The 15,741-nt window shown below is 44.2% G+C and overlaps 1 protein-coding gene across 1 annotated transcript in view; it reads right to left on the reverse strand.

Moving 5' to 3' along the window:
* The window catches only part of LOC127583868 (A-kinase anchor protein 13-like), a 407,302-nt gene that overhangs the window by 243,986 nt on the left and 147,575 nt on the right, over nucleotides 1–15,741 (reverse strand). Inside the window, 1 exon segment of the mRNA XM_052040262.1 lies at nucleotides 5,011–5,194. Coding sequence (XP_051896222.1) covers nucleotides 5,011–5,194 — 184 coding nt within the window.

Consider the following 15,741-nt stretch of genomic DNA (forward strand, 5'->3'; position numbering starts at 1 on the left):
GGTGGTGAGCCACTTTCATGGACCCACCCCCCCCCCCCCCCCCCCCCCCCCACTTCTGATGAAGGTGCTCTCAGTGCTGCTGGGGGAGGCAGCTTCAGACTTTGGCAATGACGAAAGAACCGTTGTATAATTCCAAGTCAGGACGGTGTACGATTTGAAGGGAAACCTGCAGGAGGTGGTGTTGCCGTGCATCTGCTGGTCTCCTCCTTGTTGGTGGAAGTCGTGGGCTTGGGAGGTGCTGTTGGTGTAGTCTGGTTGAATAACTGCAGTGCATTTTGTCGGTAATACACACTGGAGTGAATGAACATGGAGTGTGGCAAATGAAGTGGGTACTTTATCCTGAGCTGTTGGAGTTGCATTCATCTGAGCAAGTGTGGGTTATTCCATCACTCTTCTGAGTTATGCCTTGTGGATAACAGAAACACCCTGGGCTATCAGGAGGTGAGTCACCTGTCATATGCTACCCATGCTCCCAACTGTGCCTGTAGCCAAGAATGTGTGTGGTTGCAACAAACAATCCGCTGGAGGAGCTCAGCAGGTTGAGCCGCATCTGTCCCGATGCAAGGTTTCAACCCAAAACGTCAACTATTCCTTTCCTCCTGCAGATGCTGCTTGACTCGCTGAGTTCCTCCAGCAGGTCATTTGTTGCTCCAGATTCCAGTGTCTGCAGTCTCGTGTCTCTACTTACGTGGTTGGTCGAGTTGAATTTTTGGTTAGTGGTGACTCCCAGGTTGTTGTTGGCGGCATTGATTGTCAAGGGCAGGTGGTGATTATGGGAATGTTAAGAGAGACAGAAAGCATAAAGAACCTTGCTGGTGCAGAGAGGCAAATAATTCAGTAAGACACTTAGGAAACTCAGCGTGCAAACCCTCAAGCATCATACTTTAGCACCAAAACATGGTTCCATTTTCCAATTTGCTCAGTGATAACCATTGAGCGATTCAGCAAATACAGACCAGCTCTGCTGTCAATCAAAATCAAGCTGCAAAATGATTTTAAAAAAGTTTCATTCTGATCAGCAAAAAAGGCAAGAGGGCAGGATTGTCTGACCTACAACCTGCAGACTACTACAAGGGTACCTATGGTCACACTTCCTGTTGCTCAGCTGTGTGGGGTGGGGGGAGTGGGGAATTTGGGGGTTACATTATATAGAGATCAGACAGAGCTACATCAAGTGGTTCAGGCTTGAGCTATACAGAAAGCTGTGGTAAGCACAAAGGGGTTTGGTCTTACATGGGGCTCAGGAGTCATATATGGAGAGTGCTGAGGGAGAGACACATCGATGGGTTGGCATTACATACAGAGAGCTGAGGGGGAGATACTAGAACATAGAACACTACAGCACAGTACAGGCCCTTCGGCCCACAATGTTGTGCCGTACTTTAAGGGGTTTGGCAGGTTACATTACATACAAAATGCTGAAGTTAATATTACATATAGCACACAGAGGGAGATACATTATATGGGGGGGGGGGGGTGGAGGAGAGCTCATTATATACAGAGACACAAGGGATGAAGCTCCAGATGGTTCCAGTTTTAATGTATCTATATATACTTGGGAAGAGAGACACCAAGGAGTTCAGTGGTTATGTGGAAAAAAGAAACATTTATTAACATTTCTGCAGAAGAGTCTACAATCTCTCCCCAATCCCAATTGGTCCACAGGGATCTTAGTCAAAGCCAGAGCACTGGTTCTTTCCCAAGACCTCACTGCCAGTGACCTCCAGCCATTCAGACAAGTCCTGGTTGCTCTGCCTGCATCGCTGGACACAGAGGCAATTTGGCAACAAAGGCTGGGAGATTCCAACACTGCAGTGAAGTACCAGCATTGCAAAGATCAGAAGGTTGATGGTTTGATGACTCGTGTGCGAGTACCATGAACCACCTTTCTACCCTCTTGAAATGCTGTGAAATGCCAGGAACTAGAGCTGTAACAGCTGGTCAGATGAGCTGGCCTGATGTTTACCCAAACTTTTCATTTTCCCAGTCTGTTCCAATTCCTTTATCCTCTAATCATTTTAATTAATCCATTCCAACTTGAATGTTGTTATAATCTCAGCCACTGACCTCAGTCGTGAAGCTAACAGGACAACTCATGTAAAAAAGTATATGAGAGTAAGGAAGTCATGCTGCAGCTATATAAAACTTCAGTCAGACCGCACTTGGAGGATTGCATACAGTTCTGGTCACCCAACTATAAGGAGGATATGGAGACTGTGGAGAGGGTGTAGAAGAGGTTTACCAGGATGCTGCCTGAATTAGAGGGTATGAGCTATAAGGAAAGGTTGGACAAATTTGGGTTGTTCTCCCTAGAGTATTGGAAGCTGAGGGGAGACCTGATAGAGTTTTCTAAAATAATGAGAGGATAGATAGGGTAGACTGTAAGAATCTGTTCCTCGGGGTAGAAATGTCAAACACCAGAGGACGTGTTTTTAAGGTTGGGGGGAGGAGTTTAAATGCGACGTGAGGAGGGCAAGTTTTTTTTTTTACACAGAAAGTGGCAAGTGCCTGGAATAGGTTACCAGGGGTAGTAGTGGAAGCAGGCAGTTTGGTGGAGTTTAAGAGGCTTTCAGATAGACATGTGAATATGAAGGGAATGGAGGGATATGGATGAGACACAGGAGGAGGACATTTAGTATAAATCAGCATCAAGCTCGGCACAATGTCGTGGGCTGACTGGTCTGTCCAGCGCTGTGCTATTCTACATTCCAAGTTACTGGAGCTATTTCTTTCGCTTTTCATTTTGTCTCTCGGCCTTTGTTCTTCAGCCATAGTCTAACTAAATCTACCCCCATATTTTTTTTTAGAAACACAAACTTGAACACTTGTATCACATCTCTTTAGACTCTGTTGCTCATTGAGGGAGGATGAATGTTCCTCTTGAGGTTTCATTCAATGCCTTTACATAGAATTCCAACATTGCTGATGTTAGCAGTTTTATTTTAAACTGGTTCACAAGGTGAATAACTTTTAGGCAGTCTGATCAACACATCTCAATTTGTACATCCACACAGGAATTATAATTCATTGTATCTGCTACTTCTTCTTAAATAACTCCAACTACTTCTTAAATGACTCCAAGCATTTTGCTTCTGTTAATATGTATGTAAATAGCATTACTGATGTTATAAACTTCCCAAATGCTAACAACAATGCAATCAAAGAAAAATAGGCTCCAAAGCCAAAAAGGAGGTTTTTCTTGTACAGGTGACCAGAGGTTTGTTCAGAGGTAGGTAGAAAGGAACATCTTCAAGGGGGAAGAAGAGGCAGAGAGGTTCAACGAGGGAATTCCAGAGTTTAGGTCCTTAGCAGCTGAAGGCACAGCCATCAATGGTGGATCAAGGGGAACTTGGGGATGTGTAAGAGTAGTCCGGATCAGAAGATGGATACGTGACAAGTCTCTTCATAGATCATAGTACAGTACAGCACAATACAGGCCCTTTGGCCCACAATGTTGTGCCAACCTTTAAACCACGCCTAAGACTATCTTATCCCTTCCTCCCACATATCCCTCTATTTTAAATTCCTCCATATGCTTATCCAGCAATCTCTTGAATTTGACCAATGTACCTGCCTCCACCACCAGCCCAGGCAGCGCATTCCATGCCCCAACCACTCTCTTGGTAAAAAAAAACCTTCCTCTGATATCTCCCTTGAACTTCCCACCCATTACTTGAAAGCCATGCCCTCTTGTATTGAGCATTGATGCCCTGGGATATCTTCACAGAGGATATTTTTTTCCTGCAAATTTGCTGAAAGGAGAACATGATTTATAAAAAGGCACATACCGGAAAATCCACAAGGTTTGAGAGGCTGAAGACCCAAACTCTGGTGCAAGCCTTCTACTTCAAGTCTCTCTGCCTTTTGACTCTCACATCTCCAATGCACTCACAGGAAGCTACCTCTCTGATAACGCTATTTATCATCTTGCCCTGGTATCTCCTGTGAACCGTTAGATTGTTTTACTAGCTCTCCTGCAAAGTGCATTGGATATTTTTAAAAAATTATTAAGTATAATTCAGAAGAAAATTGCTGTTGTAAAAGTGTTTGGCCATCGAATCTACAGTGACCACACTAATCTCATTTTATTCTCCCCATGTTCCCATCAATTCTTCCCAGATTCTACCCCTCACCTAGTCACTAGGGGCAATTTACAGCAGCCAATTAACCCACCAATGACTCTATTAAGGTTTCGAGGGATATGGGCCAAACATGGACAAATGGGACGAGCTTAGATGGGCATCTTGGCTGGTATGGACAAGATGGGCTGAAGGGCCTGTTTCCATGCTCTATGACCCTTGGTGATTTGGGACTCCTGAAGATGTTATAAGATTCTTTGTAAATATATGCTTACCTGACTAATCTGATCCTATAACCCCTTCTGTGTATTTTCTGGTGAATGAAAATTCTTACTATCAGTTTTGTGCCTTGGCCAGATTTTTCCTTTGCAATTAAATCAACACCTCAAACACCAAGAAGGGCATTTACTGTTGAGACAACCTCATGCCGCTCTTGTGACTCCGGGTTCCCCTCAGGGCTGGCTCACTGCTCTCCACCCGTAGTGACTGGTAGAACCCCATCGGAGTCTCCACAGGCAACACTCCCTGCAACCTGTAACCCGATATTTCGGAGTTCACATCATGGAGCTCTACCTTACCATTCTGAAATATCTCATTACCTTTCTTATTATACCCTGTACCTTTAGCTTGACACCAACCCTGCCCACTGCTGGTAATAACAGTCTTCAATAGAAGCATATTCAGCTTTTCACTAACAAAAATGTAAAACTATAATTAATGCATTGCCTCGAATTGAATGGGTAAAAGCTAATGAGACACAATGACGACAGTGAAACAATAATATTTTTGCTCAACTCACTAAGCAGGTTTTTCACAAAACTCAGAGCTGGTGGTATCAGTTTATAACAACCTTTGCAACTGTTTGCTCTCTGGGCCAGAAAACAAAACACAACTCTTTGTCCGACCATTTCCATTGGTAGAGAGCACTTACTGCGCAAAAAGCTCCTCGAGCCCATGGAAACCCCTCTGTGCTGCGAGATTAATGGGCGTGGCCCCATCGAGGTTGGCGATGCCAAGAGCTTCCTGCCCTCCTGGCTGCTGCAGGAGGAACGAGGCTAGCCTTGACAGACCCAGTCTTGCTGTGAAATGCATCAACGTCTCCCGAGGGATTGAAGCTGAAAGAAAACAAATGTACACAAGACTGGTATCAGTTTCACTGGCTCTTTAATCCAAGCCAAGCGGTGAACTCACATTTAGCTGCTGTTTCGTCAACTTGAAAAACAAATGCTTTGTTTTGTCGGCAAACTTGGCTGACCATTTGTACACAGCAAGATTCCACAAGGTGCAAGTGAATGAGTGACTGGATAATTATAAATTTTGATGGTGTTTATTGAATAAAAAAATACTTGCAATACACCAGGAAAGCACTTGAGATCTTTTATACCTCTTCAAGAATGGCAAACCTGGCCACATGTTTAACGATACCTCTAACTCAGTACTTGCTCAGTATCACTACAGCAGAGAGACTACCATATGATCCACTTGTTGACAAGAGGGGACCATTAGATTTATTTTGATATCAGGCAGAAGTTTTTGAGAGAAAATAAATTGTTCAACTGGAGAAGCAGTGCTTGCGGACTCTCAGAAATAACGTTCTTTTTTGTCTCCTCTGTCACAAACATTCTGTGGGGATTTGTGCAGGGGAGTAAGAACAGCAATTTTTTTTTAAAGATTGTTCAGCATCTGCAAAGTGTTGGAGACACTCAGCAGGTCTGGCAGCTTCTGTGGAGGGAGAAACAAGAGTTAACGTTTCAGGTCATTCATTTTGATGAAAGGTCATTGACCTGAAAATTATCTGTTTCTCCCTCCACAGATGCTGCCTGGTCTCAACTGTTTCCAGCACTTTGTCTTTAGATGAGAGAGATCTCTTTATTCGACACATGTACATCGAAACACACAGTGAAGTGCATCTCTTGTGTAGAGTGTTCTACGGGCAGCCCACAAGTGTCGCCACGCTTCTGGCGCCAACATATCATGCCCAAAACTTCCTAACCTGTATGTCTTTGGAATGTGGGAGGAAACCGGAGCACCCAGAGGAAACCCACACAGACACGGGGAGAACGTACAAACTCCCTACAGACAGTGGCCGGAATTGAACCTGGGTCACTGGCGCTGTAAAGCATCACACTAACCGCTACACTACCGTGCCTGCCCATTTCAATGATTACTCTTTATGTACGATAAGACCGGATACAGAATCATTGTTTAACTTCGGGGCCTAATTGCACAGTCCTCACCTGCTACACAAACAAGCAGCCACTTTAAGTCAAAAATCACATCACAGGTATAAGAAACGAGAACCTAGCTTGATTTCTCTTTTATATTGCCCTTCTCCACCCTGGTGTAATTTCTACTCCCAGACACTGGGGCCAATTAAACCCTGTTTGTGCCGTCCCAGTCAAGATCATGACCATCTTTTAGTCCATATTAATCAGCACTACAGCTGTACCCCCCTCCATCTCAGGAGTGCAGCCTCAATATATCCAGAATGATAGTCATACAGAGATGACCATTGGCCCACCAAGTCTGTGCTAACCACCAAGCACCCATTTTTACACCATACTACCTCTTTCTCCTTCAAGTGAATACAACTAGAGGACGTGTATTTAGGATAAGGGGCAAGAGATTCAGTGGGAATCAGAGGGGGACAAGAGAGTGGTGAGTACCTGGAATGCACTGCCCGACAGAGTGGTGGAAGCAGAGTCACTGGCAGCATTTTAGTGTCCAGATGAGCACTTACATTGCCGAGGCTATCAACCAAGTGCTGCAAGATGGTACCTGGACGTGATGGACTGAATGGCCTGGTTCCACGCTACTTGACGATGACTCTAATTAATCTGCCAACCTGCACATTTTTGAGATCATGGTGCGTTGCTTCAGGAAGACTAGTAGTATCGTCAGAGATGCCTGCCACCCTGGCCTTTCCCTCTTCTCTCTTCTACCTTCTGGGAGAAGATACAGGAGCTGGAAAGCCCGGACATCCAGACTTAAGAACAGCTTCTTCCTGGCTGCTGTCAGACTCCTGAACCAGTCACCTCTTAGACACACCCTTCCCGTTGGTGCTGTCATGTTCTCGGACCCCTGATTCTACCTCTCTCAGTTATTCCGTTATTGTCACTTCTGCAAACTTTTTTTGCACTACTTCAGACTGAACTACAATCTTTGTACCATTCTGCTGTTTTGTGCTCATTGTTGTATTTATTGTTACCATGTAATACTGTTTATTCTGTGAGCTTCCTGCTAACAAAGAATTTCATTGCACCCTGGTGTAATTGACAATAAACTAATTTTATCTAATATGGGAGGAAACTGGAGCACCCAAAGGAAACCCATCTGGTCATAGGGAGAACATCCTAATTCCATGACAGCTACATGCAATGCAACCTGCTTAAGTCAATGCCTTGACAATACAACTCTCTTTTTAAATAGGCTACCTTACCCATAACCTTACCCTCTCCATTCACTGAGTGACAGAGGGAGATTTTGAACTTTCTACCGAAGGGTTTCCTCCCTTCACCATCAAATTAAAATGTCAGCTCAAGTTCAGACACAAGTCTAAGGATCTGAACTGCCCGCTAATGCCCCTGATCCATTCATCTGGAAGGCTGTGCCATCCAGTGAGCACTGGAAAGATGTTCGACTGTCACAGGCATTGCACCTTCTTGATCCTGCTTTGCTCAAGCCTTGCTTAGCATCAGTTGCCACATAGCAACCAAGTCAACAAACCCGGCGCGTTTTTACACTCAGAAGCCCAAGTGGAAGTGTAGCAACAGCACACACTGGGGTCAGAAATGCTGCAGGCAACACTCTGCAGTGAGCCACAAGACAGGATGGTGAGATCTCCAGGTGCATTCAAATGTAGAACAGGAAGTGCTCAAAATATTCAGCAGGTCCAGCAGCATACAGGTACAGAGAGAGACATTAATTCTGTTTCTCTGTGTGAGCGACACTGTCACCTGGCCATTGTGAGAATACTTAAGGTTAAAAATCCTCTTGCCAACAGTCACTGAGGGTGGATCAGGTTACTTAGCAGAAAAACTTACTTTAAGCAATAGTGTTGCATAGTATAATTATTAACTTGAGCTGGCTGCAGTGTACCTGTCTGATGATAGAGCCATACACCAAAATGAGAGATAGTCATTGCTGACATCTTTCAAGGGCTTCACTGATGCCAAGGGACTGAAGGTTGTACAGCTGTAGTGCTGATCCATACAGATCAGAAGATACATGATAGGGTGGCAGGCCTACTAGATGGTGCCACTAGTAGCTGCCATATCTCAGCTCCAGCAACCAGGTTCGATTGTGACCCTGGGTGCTGCCTATGTGGAGTTTGCACGTTCTCCCTGTGACTTCATGGGTTTCCTCCCACGTCTGAAAGATGTGTTGGGCTGGTAGACTAGTTGGCCACTGCAAATTGCCCCTAGTGTGTAGGTGAGTGGTAGAACCTAGGGGAGTTGATGGGAACATGGAGAGAATATAAAAAAAGGATTAATATAGGATTAGAGGATGATGGTCGGCATGACCTTGGTGAGATGAAGGGCCTGGTTCTGTGCTTCCTCTCTGTGATAAGTTGCGATTCCTCCAACGGAAAGACCATGAACATTGGACAATCACCAGCAATAGGACCTCTCTCCACCTGCCACTGTCTCCCGAGTCCAAAGCCCCCTCCCCTCCCCTGTCTGGTGCAATCCACCTGTCATCTTTCACCCCTCCTCAGTCCACTAGTCGCCTCAGGTTCCTGCCTCACCCCCCCCCCCCACTCCCTCTTCACGCTGGGCGTGTCCCCTCCCCTCTCTCAGTCTTGATGCAGGGTTTCCACCTCAAACATTGACAATTCCTTTCTCCTGCCACCACCAACCACCCCCCCCCCCCCCCCACAGATACTATTCAACCTGCTGAGTTCCTCCAGTAATACACAGAAAGTGCTGGAGGAACTCAGCGGGTCAGGCAGCATCTATGGAGGGAAATAAACAGTTGACGTTTCCCATGGAAAGACCTTGAAAAATTGGACAATTACCAGCAAAAGGACCTCTCTCCACCTGCCTCCAAAGCCTCCTCCCCTGCCTGGTGCAACATGCCTGCCATCTTTCACCCCTGCTCAGTTCACCAATCACCTCAGCCTTTCCTCTCCAGTCCTGACAAAGGGTCTCAGCCCGAAACATCGACTGTTTATTTCCCTCCATGGATGCTGCCTGACCTGCTGAGTTCCTCCAGCACTGATTGTGTGTTGCTCCAGATTCCAGCATCTGCAGAATTTCTTGTGTCTCCAAGTTCCTCCAGCAGTTTGCTTGTTGGACCTCTCTTCCTCTTGTCTTAAGGCATTATTTTGAAGAGGAGCATAACTGGGACTATATCCCGAACAGTACTGCAATATATTAGCTGTTCAGCAGCTGCTCCTGGACTCCACCAAATCCTAATCATCATACTGTGTTGCTTAATTACGGTGATTTTTCAACATGATATAGGACAGCTGTATGGACAGCTCCACTGCAGCAATCTGGGGGCTTGGTCTCAACCCAGCTTTGTCACTCAGGGTAATCCCGCTACATCTTTAACACAAACATAAAAACAGAATCGCTCCAGCAACATCACCAGATTCCTATTTTGAATACACTATCACATAACAATTGTGGCTTCCACACAGGGTACATTGAGCACTTCCTCACACACCACCATTCTGCTCAATTGCCCAAAACAGCATCACTCAAATACCAAAACACCCAAATATAAAGCAGTGTTAAGTTTCCATATGCAGAAAGACCTGACATGGAAGATGAGGACACAAGATGCTGGAAACTGAAGCAACACACAAAGCGCTGGAGGAACTCAGCGGGTCAGGCAGCATCTGTGGAGGTCCAGATGAAGAGTTTCAACCTGAAACGTCAACTGCTCATTTCCCTCCACAGATGCTACCTGACCCGCTGAGTTCCTCCAGCACTTTGTGCATGGCATGGAAGGTTCTTTGCAACGAGTTCACAGGTCTAAACTATAGCAAAACAGCAGGAAAATGGATTCACGTATTTTGGACTTTAAGTGAGCGAAGGAGTTGCTACAGCACACTGGAAGAATGGCCCTTCCCACTGCAATGGTCTTTACTTTCTACTCTTCAGCAACTGGTGATTCATGCAGCAATGTGGTTTTGCAGGCTGCTTAGTGACTCACTTGAGCAAGTATTACATGCAAGTCCTGACAGCATCAATGGTACTATTATCTACAAACCAAGCCCTGATGTATCCCGACTGGGAAAACTCTTCCACCTGGCCCCAGCATTCGACTGGCAAACTAAAGCAACTGGTCTTACTGGTCAGATTAAACCATTTGACTTAAATTAGACAATTACATAATGAGCATCAGGTAGTGTGACCATTTCACTTTTCCACTAAGAAAGCAGTTTCAGTACTGACATCACAACATTAATGAATCTACCTTTTACCTCCAAAGATCTACACCGGAATAGTAATCCTATGTGTGGACGACCTTGTGAACAAAAAGTTTTCCATTTACTTGTGTCGAGCTCTTTCCCCTGATGTGGTTTTAAATTTGAAACAATACTTTAAATTTACCTTATCTCTGGTATATTTATTTTATGCTAGAACCACATCACTCACCATTTAGTCATCGCCTTTTAGTGGTTGTAGATTAATGGGGTGAGAGGGATGCTGGTTCTAACGTTATCACAGTAAAGGGAAGGCGCATTACTGACACCTACTTTTGTTAAATTTAGTTTACCCCAACATTCGTGAACGTTTCTGGGTCCGATCAACTTTGGACTTGTACACTTTTGAAGTTGAAGCAAATGACTGCACTCATCTAGGGCCAGTGCAGCCTACAGAACATACAACAGTACAGCACAGGAATGCGCCCTTCTGCCTACGACGTTGTGCCGAGATAATTAAACACCTAAGTAAATGAATTTGTTCTGCCTACACAATGTCCATATCCCTCCATTCTCTGCACATTCACGTACCTATCTAAGAGCCTCTTAAACACCTCTATCGTATTGGCCTCTACTACCACCCCAGGGAGCGCATTCCAGGCACCCACCACTCTCTGTGTAAAAATACTTGTCCCATACATCCCCTTTGAACGAAGCCCCTCTCACCCTAAATTCATGTTCTCTAGTATTAGACATTTGAACCCTGGGAAAAAGATACTGGCTGTCTACCCTATCTATGCCTCTCAATCATATAAACTTCTATCATGTCTCTCCTCATCCTCCACCGCTCAGAGAAAATAACCTAAGCATGTCCAACCTCTCCCCATAGCACAAGCCCTCTAATCCAGACTACAACCCAGTAAACCTTTCCTACACCCTCTCCAAAGCCGCCACATCCTTCCTCTAAAAGGGCAACCACAATTGAATGCAATACTCCAGATGCAGCCTAATTACGTTAGAGATCATCTGATAAACCCTCCTTCCTCCCTTCACCCCAAATGAAAGGAGAAACCACTTACTGAGGGAAAGTCACTGCCTCATTAGTCATAAATGATTTATTGTAACTGAGAACATACACATGGAACATGATTGAACCCTGCTAAGTACCAGAAATTTTAAACAAAGAATGAAGTAATCGGAGCAGTCCCAATAGCCCATCTTTTGTCACTAATATTGCTGATGAATCTTCTGAAGGTTTTTCACCTTGCCCTTGCTTGGCATTTGAGAGGCAAGTTGCAATGGAATACCTTCATCCAGCTCCTAGTGCAACCTCCCCTCAACTTCACATCTATTGGCATTCGGGAAAAACAGTGACAGGGTTAAGGCTATGCTCCAATCTACACAAACAAAGGACAAAGAGCAAGTGAGTCTTTGCCAAGAATAAACTGTTTATTTTGCAGAATCCAATTGACTGCTCTGGAATAAAGTAAATTTTAGGGTTAAGAGTTGTACTAGCGATTTCAAAGTTAGTTCTCGCCAGTAATTTGGTCCCATGTTATATTCAGGATTAATTGCTTGAGAAGGGTTTGAACTTCGCCAGCGTAGATCAATACCATCAATGTTCAATCACAGTCGTAACCTTGATCTCCATCCAGCTGTGTCCCATTCTCTGGATGCATGACAGCAGAATTCCTGCAATACTTCAAAGATGTTTCACTGACTAAAAACATGTTGAGCTGTCCTGAAAGGAATACTAAAAGGCATCACAGAAATGCCCAGAGCATAATATCTCCATTGCTGGCAATCTGAAATAAAAAGAAAACGCTGGAGCTACTCGGGTCAGACAGCATCTGTGGGAAGAGAAATAGAGTTAAGGTTTCATGGCAAAGACCTTCCTTCAGATCTGGCAAGTCTTCTCTTGGAACGAAGGAGGAGTAAAGATTGTTACTTTATTCATCGAAAGCAGATTACAACACTCTGAGTAAGATGCAGCCTCCTTTGATCCTTCAGAAGCAAATAAATAGGGGTCAGGACCAAGCCACAGCTACTGAGCCTTCCATTGGAGATAGAGGGAGGAATCAGCATGTAAAAGGAATGGTTTTGAAAGGGGAGCAGAGAACTATTACTCCTGTACAACCTCAACACCCTCCTTCAACAAGATGCTGTTGACCAGCTTGTGTGTGTGTACACACATATATAAATAGACACACACACACGCAATAGAGGGGGAGTTGGGGCTGGCTCCGGTCATGCTGTGCCAACCTAGCTCAGTATGACAATCAGCCTGACTTAAGAATCATTGACCCTTTAGCTGACCAAGTCTGCACTGACCCATTTGCACTAATCCAATTTCCACTCTCTCCACACTTCCATCAGTCCCTAGATTTTGTCACTCACATATACACTGAGGGCAATAGCCGATACTGACCCCCACATTTTTGGATGTAGCAAAAAACAGGAGCACCCTGGGGAAACCCACGAAGTCACAGGGAGAACATGAAAACTCTACAGAGACAGCACCTGAGGTCAGGATTGAACCCGGGTGGCTGAAGCTGTGAGGCAGCTGTGCCAACCTGCTAATTTGCTAAGGAAGTAAATTTTGGGAATTTGAGCTCAGGTGCATGTTTGAGATTTAGACAGAATGGTCAGATTGAATCAGGTGTGGAAAATATTACAATGCACTGGCTTAGATTGGCTGTAGTTAGGTCACTGGGTTTACACTTTATACTCGAGCAGACCTCTGCAGTGAATATGGTGTTGCAAGAAGGAATCACGCGATATATATTGGTCTTCACTGGAAACCAAGTACTCTGGATGGTCTGTTTGAAACTGCAGCGTTCTACTATCATTTCTGGATGACTGATGTACAGATGCTCAGAGCTCACTACGCTTATGTTCCTGAGTAGTCTGCTGACGAAGCCCCCAGCGTCGTGGTCAGATCAGACTGATCGAAGGAACAGCCAATGAACTGGCACACAGCAGCCCTCTGGCAGCTTCATGAATGTGGATGAAGCCTTAATCTAAGTCTGTGCACAGCTTGATTTAACCACAGAGACTGCTTGCCCAGCTCCCTGTGCCACTTGAATACAAAGTACCAGCAAGAGAGAGGGCACTTGTGACAGAAGTAGTGTTTGTACTCATTGCATTCAGATAGTTTGGCTGCAGGATCTAATGCAGCCTGCAGTATCTATTTGAAACAGGTTAAGAACTAAAAAAGGAAGATGTGAAGTTCTATGGAACCTTTCACCTTTGATATCCCAAAGGCATTAACACCCAAAGAAACACTTTTTAAAAAGGTAGTTCCTGTTCCCTTGGACTAGAGTGGAGAGAAAATTCTGTGATATTATGAAATCAAATATTATTTTTATAATCAAAACTGATACTTCAAACCAATGTTGGCCCACCAAGTAATATATTAGATTTAGTTGTGTCTGGTGCCCAATGTGAGCAACTAACAAGGATATAAAATACTTGCCATAAATGAACAGTCCAGTTGGCAATTTTGAAAATTAATATTACTCAAAATGGTCCAATTTCTTTTTGGTTGATATAAAGATGAGCCCTCATGCATGCTTTATGTTGTCATGTCTTTCCTTTTACACAAAAGATACAGAAAAAGCATTGACCCAAGTCGGGCATCAATTTTGCAGTGTCCTAGAATTTCATGCCTAGAATCCAAGGATATTCAATGAGTGTGGAAAGAGACGAGATCATTCAGCTCAGCAATCCTATACCTCTCCCCAACCAATCTTTCTTATCACCTCAATCCAAACGCAGGCTACTTTTATTTAAATGAGTTTGATAGAGGAAATAACAGGGAACAAAGATATAGCTTACACAAAAAACTCAAAAATTCTGATTTGTAGCATCACATTTCACAAACAAAAAATATCTTCAAATCATACTTAATTGAACGAATAACTTTTTGGACTGCTTTCCCTCTATTTATTTGGTTTTAATAGTTAACATAAGCAGCTTTCCACAGAGAAAGATCCTACAAGCAGCACATGAATCAATACCAATAAAAACTGGAGTACAGTAAATGAAAAGTGGGGCTAAACAATAATAAAGGAGGAATTTCCACAGCACAGACAAGATTCAGCCTTCTGGGCAGAAAAGCCCCCGTGAGCAATTTTCATTTTGTGAAAGATAAAGGCTGAAAAGAGACGGGAACTGAAGTAATTAAATCGGCAGTTGAATTTCATCGTGACTGGGGACCGAGGAGCAATGGCTTGAATTGGGCTCTGCAATAGATACAAGAGGCAGCATTGTTCAATACTTCAAAAGGGATGTTCACCACAATTTTTTTTTACAACTCACTCTCTAATTCTGAACTCACTGAACAGCACAGAAGCATTTCCGGATAAATGCATAAAAAATTACCCGCATACTATACTCCAGGGGCACAGGATCATTAACAGCAGCATTTCAATAATTCTACGTTATTCATTAGTAGATCTGTGGAAAACCAAGCATATTTGTTGAATAATTGAATGCCTTGTGGGGAAAATACTGATGTAGTACTTTAGGACACTGAACACCAAGTGATGGGACGTGGTTGAATTATTTACTCGACATAACGCTTGTAGCTGCTAAAGGAGAGAATGAACTTGGATTGGAAGAGAACAAGAGCAGAATCACTCCTCTTTCTTATCGATGTAAGGTAATGTGTACGGACAAGGTACAGAGAGAGCATTGACCAAGTGGCTCCAATGAGCCAGCCTTCAATTTTGCAATACTTGTTTAAGTCGTGAAATGTGACTTTAGGGAATAAAAATGGAAAATGCAGAAAGCAGCTATGGAAAGAGAAACAGTTAATGATTTAGATTTGGGACCCTTCACCAAAACTAAGAGAGAACCCAATTATTCTAGGTAGTGGAGAAGGTGGGGATGGTGATGGGTGAATTAGGGAGGCAGGTAAGAAGCTGTCGAGCTCCTTTGTCTGTTGCTACTGTTGCAAAGTCTGTGTAATGTTATGTAGTCTGGTCTACTGGACAGGTCCAGCAGGCCAGACTAGTTAAATGAAAGAGAAAGGATGGCAGGCGAAAATGTGCAGTTCTGATGCAAACAGAGAAGTTTTCAAGTTGGAGAATTCAATATTGAGTCCTGCAGGCTGTGAAGGAGTTTCCTCCAGCTCCAAACATGATTCAACCACCAGGCACACTTTCCCCTCCCCTTCCAGCACACTTCAAAGGGATGACTCCCTTCGTGGCTTTCTAATCCGCTCTGACGTCCCCACCCACCACTCTCCACGGTAGTGTAGCAGATATCGTAACGCTTTACAGC

This window comes from Pristis pectinata, chromosome 28 (assembly GCF_009764475.1).
Source record: "Pristis pectinata isolate sPriPec2 chromosome 28, sPriPec2.1.pri, whole genome shotgun sequence".
NCBI classification, from domain to species: Eukaryota; Metazoa; Chordata; class Chondrichthyes; order Rhinopristiformes; family Pristidae; genus Pristis; species Pristis pectinata.